Genomic DNA, 11,861 nt, shown 5'->3' on the forward strand with positions numbered 1-11,861 from the left:
CAACAACATGCACACATGACCATCTGTGCATTACATGGCCTGAGTGTTTGCTTTTCTTTCTCCATTATTAAAACAGCTTCTTACATGTGAATATTCTCTGGTTTCTTTTGCTCCATAACATCGTCATTTCCAGGTGTGAGAAACACTGGTGAACGTGTTTCTGACATTTAAGGACCAAACGATGACTCTTTCTTTCGAGAAGATAACTGACAGGTTAATCGATTATGATAGTTGCAGCTCTACATGCATTTGACTAAATTTCCCTTGAAAGTGTTTTGTATAGTCACCTCACTCTCTCAGGTTAAAACCCAACAATATCAAAGGAAATGTAAGATGTGTGGTTATGGAAATCTGAAGGTAACACAAAGGCTGTGTTTAAACTAATTATCTGCATTGTTTTGTTTTGTTGTATATGTTGTGACTTTCCAATCTGTCATCATTTTCACTTTCTATTTGCATAGGATATTTCATGAGTGTAAAGAACTTAACTGCATTAATAACAATGACAATGAAATCTACAACTCTACAATGATTCAAAAAAACATGTCTAACATAGCTGCCGTGTTACTGTTTCAGTGTGTGTGTGTACATACACTGTACTGAACTGACACAGCCACCATATTATACACCTATGTAATCCTTAAGCATGTGTGAGAGTGGAGCTAACAATGCAGCAGCATCACTGAAAGATGACTGTCAACCATGACACACACGTTTCACTGTAAATAATGTGCAGCATCATCGTCGTCGTCGCGTTTGATGTGAACAGGAAACATGCAACGTTGTCTTTGCAGAAAGGCAACAAGTCCCAGCAGCAGCAGCAGCAGCAGCAGCAGCCTGACAGTCACATTACTGCTTCAGTGTCAGACCGCTGCTGCTGCTGCTGCTGCTGCTGCAGTAGTCGGAACTCTCAAGTTTCCCGATGCACCGCTCCGCACACACACACACACACATAAATGTACCCACATGAAATACACAAAGACACGCACTCTTATTCTCACACAGATGCCGCACCCGCATGGTAAATAAACAACCGCATCACAACTTTTACCCACACACACACACACACATGTGGAGGAATGAAGCGAGCACTTACCAGAGAGAGAGAACGCGCGAGGACAGTCCAGAGACACCAGCATTCAGCTGCGGTGTGCACAGAAAGTGTTTGTACGTGTGCACGCGCTTGTCTTCCGCTGCCACGGCAAACATGTGAAGATACAACGAACGGTGTGTTCTGATGAAGAGGCGACAAAGACCCTTCTGCCGCCGCTGCCGCCGCCGCTCACTTCTGCGCGCACATTTGTGTTCTCTGACACACCGAGATGTTCACTTCAGTCTGACTCTGTGTGTGTGTGTGTGTGAGAGAGAGGAGGAGAGGGAGAGGGGAGAGGGAGGAGGAGTGTCACTGCTGAGCAGCCGCGCTAAACCTCATGGGAAATGAAGTCTACGCATTCCAATAGCCTACGCTGCCTTTTAAAGGTCCAGTGTGTAACGTTTATGAGGGTTTATTAGTGGGTATGAATGAATGAATGCAAACATGTAAACAGTAGTAAACAAAAAGAAAAGGAAACAATAAAAATGTGGCTGCATGTTGCAGACCTTGGATCACATGGAGGCTGAAGTGAAAAGAAAACACTTATATTGTTCAAAACTTAACCAAAATGAATTAATGATACTGCTTTAAATACACAGTAAACATCCAGGTATAGTTTTAAATTGTGTTATATTCATGTTTGCTTTTGTTTGTGTTTAATCACTTTGAAATTATTTCTGTGGCTTTCGAATAAAGGCCTTTGCACTGGGCGTGTTTCATTTCACTTCATTTCATTTCAGGTTGATTATTAAAGTTTTGCCTCTGACTGGTGAACAACTAACAACCAGAGTGTGTGTCACTGATGTCGTCACAATAAAAATATACAAATAAGTAAAAGCTCAGACTGTTTTCAAACAGCCAGGATCCCTTTTTTATGGTAAATAGTCACTTTCACAGTCTTGCACTCAAAGCTGCTTTACCCTTTTTCACCCTTATTGACTCACACATTCATACGGCGCATCTATGTATATCACTCTGATCTTTCATACCCATTCACATTCACACTCTGCCGGCACAGCTGTCACAAGCAGCGTGGGGTTAAGTGTCTTCCTCAAGGACACATTGGCATGTAGACTACCCACAACCTTTGAGTTGAAACGCTCCTGTCTTCCTCTCCAATTGATTCCGTTTCCGTGAGCCTTTTATTTCAGTTTAATTGTCCATAAAAAGAGAGGGTGTCACAAAATTAAGTTATTTTGAATTGTGTGTGTTGAGGTTTGTGTGCAAAAGCCTTTAGCTTCAGACAAGGCCCTTGCTTTATCGAGGCCTAGATCTTGTATGTGCTTGTATTTTATAGTTGCTTTTTCCACTGGTGTGACCCAGATATGATGGTTTTGTTCTGTTTCTCTACTGTATGTTGGCAATGCAACATAATGTGAGAACAATCCCAAGAGCACAGCAGTTTAAACAATGGAGGAGGAGAGTGTGAACCTTCAGATCTGATCATGTGACTGTGAACAAATGATTGACATTTATGGCACAACTGCTGACAATACAGCACATATGGAATAATAAAGATACCACTTCACCTTGAGCCTTAACAACGGCATAATATAGACTACAAAATATCACAGAAAAAAGAAATGTGTGTGTCGTGTGTTTTTACAGTGAAATAACAATTCACTTTTACTGACACTATTTTATATCATTTCACACCAAAATGAACACAAACCTGGGACATAGATAGTCAAATACAAGCTGCCAAAACATGAACAAACTCACAGAATGTAGTGATAACATGGTTTGTCAAACTTTGTTGTTGTTGTTGTTGTTGTTTTTTTTACCGATTTATGAGCAAGCGGGCGGATTTATGGCAAACCGCGTGAATAGTGACTGGTGTGATGAATCCATCGCTACTACAAGAGCTGCTTCCTGTAGTGTGAATTCGTCTCGAGAGGCTCACACCTTCTCTCCAGCAGCACATGCGCTGGTATTTCCTCAGGAATCCTCCTGACAATAAGAAACACATTGTTTCTCAATTCATTCTCTCTCTCACAAGCTGCATATTTACATCCATATATAACCTCCATTAAAGTAGCATATGTCTGTATATACATGTATATATATATATATATATATATATATATATATATATATATATATATATATATATTTACACTATAATGTTCCTTGAATGGATCCTTTTACAGTCATAACTTGTTGTTGTGCTCACAGAGAGAACTCAATAGGTGAAACCCTGCACCAAGACAATACCATTTCTTCTTTGAGGTCAACCATCCCTCCCCTGAGCGTTCATTGTTTCCCAGCGTCCTTTCCCCCCACCGTCTTATTAATGGCCATACAGTACAAGATAAATTAGTGTGTGTGGGTGTGGGGTGTGTATAGGAAATGCTTTTGCCTCTCAGTAGCCGCCGCGTGTCTAAATATAGAGAGCCGCTGTGCCTCCTCTGTCTCCCTGTCGCAGGCTGGCTCGGATTGTCGGCCTCTCAGGAAAGAGACTCGAGGCGCGTCGAAGTTTGGATGAACTGCGCGAGCTCGGGGTGTGTAAATGGAGTGAGGATAACGCGTTTGTTTGTCACATGCCCTGAAAACACTACGACTATAAATACACAGCAAAAAATAAATGTACAGAGCTCAAGGAAGTTCAAATATAGAACTAGAGAGTGTTTGCCAGAGAGATTCATTCCTGTGTGTGCTTGTTTAATGTTTTTTTTTTTATCTTAAGTCAAATAATTTAGGAGAAGAAAATATCTGAAATCTATTATCAGTCCAGAGAGGAAATACAATGAACTATAATTTACTTTAAAAGAAGAGACAAATACACACCCACATTTTTTCACTATGACTATCTCTTTACAAATTATTGTACAATGACTGTTTTAATTTGAGGCTTCAACGTCTCCTCCATTAAACACAGATGCTCGTGTCTACTCATTTCCCAGAAACAATTAAGGCCAGAATTGAATCTGACTGAAGTTCTAACACTGTCAGAATTTAAACATGCTTCCATTTCTGACATGTTTTTCTACCTTGACGTTGTTTGGGTACCATTTTGCATCCTCCTCGTCTATTTGATTATGAGATGTGTCTGTTTGATTGTGTGTTTGATGAGCGGCACCTCCTTTATTGACTCACTGACAGACTGACAGACCCCCTGCTGTATTCACGCTCTCTTCTTTCTCGACAGCTCTTGTCTGGCGATTACAGGAAGGTGCCGCAGTAAGTTTCTCCCTGAGCTTCCATGAATGGGCTTTTTCTCATTGTGAAATGCACATTACTGTTTACACGCACTCACTGACCACTTTATTAGGTACTCATGACACTTTACTGAGTTTGAAAAGACTTGGAGTTCACACTTTTTTTTATGACAACTGAATTAATGACTGAGCCTGATGAGGGATCAGAAGAGCAACCATTCCTGTCATATTCTAACGCTATTTCCTGTGTCCCACCTACTCTTCTTCATTGGCTGTTGGCAACATGTGTTTGCAGTTGGGTCTGTAGTCAGTACACACTACCCCATTGGGAAAAAGAGGGCAAAGAATTTTAGTGTAGTGTGTCTCTAGCTAACGAAAATAGCAGCGTGGTCTTCTGCCAGTCTATGCCAGAGGTCAAAGGAGAATGACCTCCCTCGACCTCTGGCATCAATGAGGCATGTTCTCTCAGAGAACTGCTGCTCACTGGATATTTTCTCTCTTTTTTTTTTTAGACCATTCTCTGTAAACCCTGAATATGACAATTCCAAGTCCATATCTACTTCTCTAAATGCATTGAGCTGCTGCCAAGTGATGATACTGTATATATATTTATGTTAACAAGCAGTTGAACGGATGTAATAAAGTGAGTGTACTTCTAAATGAGTTACCTAAAGAAAGTAATTGTGATTACTCATACTTGACACCTGGCATTTGGTTGTAGACCACAGACACCTACATATCAACCCCAGTAGTGACATCTGATTTCATTACTGTGGCAAACCACAATAGTGTAAGTGTGTTTACACTGTTAAAACCGGGGAAGAAGAAGTGAGATGCATGGTTTCTCATACAGAAAACCCCCCAAAAACACCACAATGATCTCACAATTTCACAGGTTTATTCAAAGCATGATGTCTGTGAGCAGTCAAACTGAAAATGGTTCAAGGAGAGGCCCCAATAACTGAGAGAACCTGGGAGGCAGGGCAAGTATGACGACACCCTCATTTAAAAAGTAGACGTCTCCTCCCACAATTAAATGTTCACTTACACAACAAGAATGCTAAAGGTACTTAAAGGTAAAATAAAAATGTTGCAACACCTGGCCTGGAACATACACATAAGGCTCAGAGCATCGCAGCCAATAAATGTCATACCACACCTTAAAAAATAAAACGAAAAGGTAATTTTTTTTCAGAGAATGTGAGGGATTTTAAATATTATAAAGTGGACTGTTGAACTGATTAACATGCACGAAAATATGAGGTCATAAACATCAGGGATAGTTTAGTCAGTGGAGGAAAAAATGAACTTAAAAGTATTCTGGATGATAGTGCACAATATTTCATATGCCATACACCATAAATGACATAATGATATAATAATAAATAAATTAATAACTAAATACAGAAAAACAGTGAATAAATGTATTTCTCAACGTTCTTAATGGCCAGCTTTCATTTATGTATTTATATGTTTATATATTCATTAATTTGTTCTTTTTTTTAATTAATTATTTCATAAGTTTATATACTTTTTAATTTATGGTCCTCCAAAATTTCAAAAGCAAACGTGTTTTGAGTGTTAAAAGTATAAACTATGTAACATGTATGTACATGTCTGTCTTGTTCGTCTGCCACTCATCAGCGTCATCCCGTTGTTGTTATCGATCCTCTCGCGCCCCCTCGTGGCTCAAACGGTCATCACGCCCTGTCGAGGTTAGAGGTGACAGAGAGAAGGAGCAAACATGGCTGCGTCCAGGAAAGCGTCCATGGTGCTGAAGGCTGTGAAGAAAATCTCGGTTCACTTTTGTCCTTTTCAGTCCAACGTTCGCTCCACGCGGTAAGACGAATGTGCGCGTGTTTGCTGCGCGTGCTGTGACGTCACTTGGTTTCGGCTGCACTGCGGATAGACGGCAGTAAACGTGTAAATGTGTGTTTGTCTCCAAACAGCAGCGCACACAAGCCTTTATTCTCATTTAAACATGAATAACTAGTTTGACTGAAGTAATAATATTATACTTTAAACAGTTACATACATGTGTCAGTGTGTATGTTCACACGAGCAGCACTGAGGCGTTTATACACTATATTCTGGCTAGTTAGTTAGCTTGCTACCTAGCTAGCTAGTTAGCTTGTGGTGCTTTATTGCACCCGGAATATTTCAGTGACTACCTTCTTCTGTAGGTCAGCGACTAATTACTTAATAACTTAATGATAGAAGTTATATTTTTTTGTTTTTGTTTTTGTTGCTGCATGTTGGCTGTTGCCTCTAGTATAAGCTGAAAACAGATCGATTCATATTGGGGTAGATGAAGTCTGAATCTGAATATAAAATGTTCAAATGAGTGTTACAGAGTATTACAACAATATCAGATTATTACTAGTATTATTTACTCCTGTGTGAGCTTTGAAGAAACCATTTGGTTGTTGTTTTAAACTAGGGATGAGCCGATAGATACTGGATCCAGTATTGGAAAGATAAAAATGTAAAATCCGAATTCAAATAAAAAAAACATCTTATATAAAACATGCTTCACTATACACACAGTAAAAATGTAAATAAAAAAAAATAAATCAGCAGTAGCATTTCAGCTGAGTCATATTGTGGGTTGTTTATTTCATCATTACAGGAGAAGAATATTTGTTACACAGTTGGAGAATTATGTCTTTGAAATGATGTGAAATGGCACAAATGTCTAAAATTGCTGGAAAGATGAGCCGATATAGCGGGAGTGCTTGGGTCGATACCGTTAAATCTTTCCTTTTGCCCAAAGGCAGAGGTCATGTAGTGATATTGACAATATTGTCAATGTAAAATATCTTTATCGTTCAAAATAATTGCAGTAGGGGGCACTAGTATAGAAGTCAAATAGGTTGCAGCTTTTTCATCCTACTATTTTAATCATCAGTAATGTCAGCAGATCTCCGCGTGTTTTGCCAAAAGTGGTATTGTGCCATCCCTATTTTAAACAACTTTATTGCAAGAAACTTATAAGCACTTGTTAATGTTAGATATCTGAAGGCAACTATACAAAGCAATGAGTCAATGAATTTTTAATTATTATTATTATGTAAAATTAAATATATAAATTAGGCTATATAAATGAGGAAACTGTATTCAAAACAAGAAGCAAATGTAGACGTAAAACAACAACAAATTAAATGTAAACATCAATATTTAATGACCTTATTGCACTGGTTCCTTTGCACAGCAGCAGCCATTTTTATGTGCGGAGTACTGAAAGTGAAGGAGCTAAATTGATCATGTGTTATTATTGATAATTATCACCTATGCCTTTTTCCAAAAATTCTTGTAAAAGCAGATAATTCTTATGTGGAATGAACCACAAATATCAGGATTAAACACACATTTTATGCAGCGATTGGGTCTCACAGTAGGTGGAGAAAAGGTAGAATATTTACATCTTTAATTGTTGAAATGAGTTGAAAATGAAAGACTCAAATAAAGTACATGTACCTCCGAAATGCAGTGAAGTATGGAACTTAAAATTGCTTTCTATCAAGAGATTAATCCGTCACAAAATGTCCTCCTTGCTCCCACAGAGAGTTTCTGGCCGCAGTGGGCTCTGAGAAGGTCAGGTCCACCAACATAAACTGTGAGGTCGTATCCACAGTGAAACACGACAACTCTGAACCTGTCGTGGATGTTACGTTTGGTATGTATTTGTATGTTAGCATAGTACATCATGTAGGAGATGATATTCTACGAGCTTGCTACACTGAAATGAAATGATTTCATGCAAAGGCCTCTCATGGGGAATTGTAATGATTTTAATGGTGGACATTAAAAATGACAAATAATACAGTTTTTCTCCAAAATGAAACCTTAACATCACAGAAAGCATGATTATATATATTTTAATGGCTATGAGATTAAAACAAAACAAAAAAAACAACGTGGTTTTAATGGGACATGTCTGTCCTTTATGACTTAAGATGGTAGTACATTTCAAATATGATTATACACAAAACTAATAATGGATCAAAACTCTAATCTTTGAAATATACAAGACTGATTTTTTTTTAGATTCAAAAGATTGAATCTAAAAAAGCAGGCATTGTTTTTAATCTCTATTATTTTTTATAGCAGTTTTGTGGCCATTTTCGTCCTAGGGGAGTAAACTTGCTGCTACACAAAAACCAATAATGCAAGTAAATATATTGATTTTTCTATGACAGGTTCATGACTGATTTCGAAACATTTTCCCCAGCCACCCAACATTTATTATATGGAATATAACTCTTATTTGTGTGTGTTTTTAAATAACAAAACTGACATGTAATCAAACTGGCATTAATAGGGTTAAAAAGGACAAAATGAGTGAATGATTTTAAATTATGAAATCACAACGTTCTGTGAGCAGCGCGCGTGTGTGAACTGCCAGGAAAGCGGATGATTACTCTCACACATGCACACATTATTAAATGAGGTACTCACAAAATATGTGCCACAGGTCAGCTGAGCATTGTGTGGAAGAATCACAAGCAAGTGCTATTTGACTGTTGTTCAGAGTGAACTTCTGCACTCCTCACACTCACACACACACAGATCATGTTGACGTCATGACTCGTTCCTTTGTCTTTGTGTTTCTTTACTGCAGTTGACGGGGAGAGGCTGCTGATGAAGGGCGCACATCTGACCGGCTTTGAGATGCTGAGCGCGTTTCAGTCACGGTGCGCAGCCAAAGACACGCAAGGAAAACCCGCAGCAAAGAAGTGATGACATTTGACCCGTGTTCTATTTAACTCTGTACATTTGTAATAAAGGTATCTGATTGAAAAGTGAACCATGTTTATCTTTCGATTTACTGGAACTAATGCACAACAATGATTTGTTACTCATTTTTATCTACCTTTATTCACTGAACTTTGCTACAGTCAAATTTAATAGGCAAACAAAACAAAACACACAGAGAAAAGCCAAATGGAGTCACTGCACCCTCAAACTGTATTATGAAACTACAGAAATGATCAAAGAGTGCTATGAGGCAGAAGTTTTTAACCCCTATAGACATGAATATTGTTCTTAACTGTATGTTTTGATTACAGTTATCAGTTTAAATGTGTTTTTCCTGACCAGAAAAACTCCCTTTATCTTTTTTCTTTTTGAAAATTAGGCAAGTTCTAACCTTTGGCACAGTGGACTTGCATGTCATTTGGCTCAGAGGTGCAGCCTCACTGAAAAGACACACACAAAACCCCTGTCACCCAGTTATGTTGTCACCAACAGTCTGCTGTCAGTAAAGTTGATTATTATGTTACGTCAGAGTCCAAAAACTAAATGGCATTGTGTGTTTTCAGATTTTCCACTTGTTTTTCTTATTAGTTCTTTCACTTTTTATTCTCTTTTTTCACGCTTTGGTTTATGTTCAATGTTTTTATTCATTAAGTTAAGTTTGTTTTTTAATGCTGTGTGTCTGTCATGCTTTTATTTTGTAAAGCACTTCGGTCACCTGTGGGCTGTTGAGTTGTAAAGGGCGAAAGAAATAAAGTACATTACATTTAACATCTCATTTACAACACATGACATGAGGTCGAACTCTTAACATTCAACTTATAACCAGAGAAGTTGCAGAAACATGTGAACAAAAATGAAGTGAGATTTAAAAAACAGATGATTGCAGACGCTGCTGTGACGTGTCAGGCTGTGATTGGCTGCCCCCGAGCCGCTGAACGTCGGGCTGACCCTTTAAAAACGCGCTGAGACCGAGTCCACCAGGTTCACACACTCACACACATACACACACCCGGAGTCAGTCCACGCGCTGTTACTGAGGACTTTCCACAGACTGCAAACATGGTTGAGAGTTTTGTTGGGACGTGGAAGATGTTGCAGAGTGAAAACTTTGATGACTACATGAAGGCAATTGGTAAGAGCGTGTGAATTATTTAAATAATAACAATAATAATCATCATAATTAAAAAAAGAGAAACAAATATATAAAGGGTTTATATAAAAATATATGTATGAAGTTTGAAAAATGTGGAATGCGTTTTGCTGCTGTTCTCTGCAGGTGTGGGGTTTGCAACCAGGCAGGTGGGGAACCGGACCAAGCCTAATTTGATCCTGAGCGTGGACGAGCAGGGGATTATATGCATGAAGTCTCAGAGCGCCTTCAAATCTACTGAGATTAAGTTCCAACTCAACGAGCCCTTTGATGAGACCACAGCAGACGACAGGAAGACCAAGGTCAGTCAGTCTGTCTGTCTGTCTGTCTGTCTGTGTGCTGCTGCTGCTGCTGCTGCATGGGCACACAGTGTCCTCACAGATTGTCTCTGTCTTTTTCTGTCCCCTGCAGACCGTGGTGACTCTGGACAACGGCAAACTCGTGCAGAAACAGACCTGGGACGGCAAAGAAACGAGTATCGAGAGGGAGATCTCAGACGGGAAGTTGATAGCAGTAAGAACTTTATTTAATTCGTTACTTAGATATTTATGTGTTTATGAAAAACTTTCATCAGGTGAAATCAGTTAGTAATTCCCCATCATAATTTATAAATGCCTTAAATTACTTTATTGGTCTGCAATCACTGTATTTCATTTAATTGTTTACCTTTTTTATCACATTTTAAGTTAAAGTCAATATCTATCTATCTACCTATCTATCTATCTATGCAAACGGAAAATATAAGTAGATTTAAAAGACTGGAAAATGAGCTTTGATTACATACATACAAGTAGCTCAGTTTTAGTTTGAATATATGAACAGAAGAATAAAAACAGATACAAAAACAAGTGTCTATAATAATTCTTTTTTTTTACTACAGTAACTCCTAATGTACAGGAAAACTGTACACAAATACACAACTCCAAAGTATCTCATTATATTTGACAGTGGCTCTGAGATACTTGATGTCTCATTCCCACAACAACAGAGGAAGTTGGGATTGAAAAAATCTCATACAATTGACAAAAAAAAAGGCACTTCCTTCAAAGAAAATAAAAGCCCTGCGCTGCTCTTTACTGTGTTTACTGTGGCCTTTAATAATCGTAGACACTGTATGGTAAAGTGGAAATAATCTTACAGGAATATCAATTCTTCAAATCGTTTCTACCTCTTTTTTGACAGAAATGCATTATCGGTGATGTGGTCGCAGTGAGGACGTACGTGAAGGAAGCGTGAAGGCTCCTCGCTCCTCCTCCTCCTCCTGCTCGGCTGCGTTGCTGGGACGACAGGCTCAGTTCAATGAGCGCAAAAATACAAACGTTCTGCTCACCTCTTCTTTTTCTTTATTTTTCACTGTGTTGCCAAAAAAAAAAAAAACAACCTGTAACTTGTGTTCTCCAACATTTGGACACATTTGGTTTCATTTGTTGTGGTGATTTGAATAAAAATGGATGAAAAAAAAAAAGTCTCTTTGCGGTCGACTGTGTTCATGACATTCTTCAAAGCTTTCCAGTCATGCTGTACAACAGAATGTGAACACACTTGATCTGAGCAGCTGCTTTCCTGCACTTTATTCTCATGACTGTACTTTTCCACGTCGCATCTGCTCGCTCTCTTTATTTTGGTCAGAAGACAAACATGTTCCCTCCCACTTGAAGGTCAAGAGATAAAAAAAAAAGAAAAAAAGTGTCTGTCACTCTGA

General features: G+C 38.6%; 3 protein-coding genes across 4 annotated transcripts in view; 2 read left to right on the forward strand and 1 right to left on the reverse strand.

Moving 5' to 3' along the window:
- The window catches only part of pag1 (phosphoprotein membrane anchor with glycosphingolipid microdomains 1), a 49,614-nt gene extending 48,261 nt beyond the window's left edge, over positions 1–1,353 (reverse strand). For both annotated transcript variants that reach the window (XM_044052694.1, XM_044052693.1), the window contains exon 1: positions 1,097–1,353. The gene's annotated coding sequence lies outside the window, so the exon portion shown is untranslated. The remainder of the gene's footprint in view (positions 1–1,096) is intronic.
- Positions 1,354–5,954: 4,601 nt separating this feature from the next.
- Positions 5,955–9,058, forward strand: mrpl53 (mitochondrial ribosomal protein L53). Its single transcript, XM_044052114.1, has 3 exons — positions 5,955–6,090; positions 7,815–7,927; positions 8,873–9,058. The coding sequence occupies exons 1-3, from the start codon at positions 5,996–5,998 to the stop codon at positions 8,989–8,991; spliced, it is 327 nt and encodes a 108-aa protein (XP_043908049.1). The 5' UTR covers positions 5,955–5,995; the 3' UTR covers positions 8,992–9,058.
- Positions 9,059–9,976: 918 nt separating this feature from the next.
- fabp4a (fatty acid binding protein 4a) lies at positions 9,977–11,624 on the forward strand. The gene is made up of 4 exons (XM_044052025.1): positions 9,977–10,141; positions 10,286–10,461; positions 10,571–10,672; positions 11,342–11,624. Exons 1-4 carry the CDS (start codon positions 10,069–10,071, stop codon positions 11,393–11,395), a joined length of 405 nt encoding a protein of 134 aa, XP_043907960.1. The 5' UTR covers positions 9,977–10,068; the 3' UTR covers positions 11,396–11,624.
- The last annotated feature ends 237 nt before the right edge of the window (positions 11,625–11,861 follow it).

This window comes from Solea senegalensis, linkage group LG20 (assembly GCF_019176455.1).
Source record: "Solea senegalensis isolate Sse05_10M linkage group LG20, IFAPA_SoseM_1, whole genome shotgun sequence".
In the NCBI taxonomy this organism is placed as follows: Eukaryota; Metazoa; Chordata; class Actinopteri; order Pleuronectiformes; family Soleidae; genus Solea; species Solea senegalensis.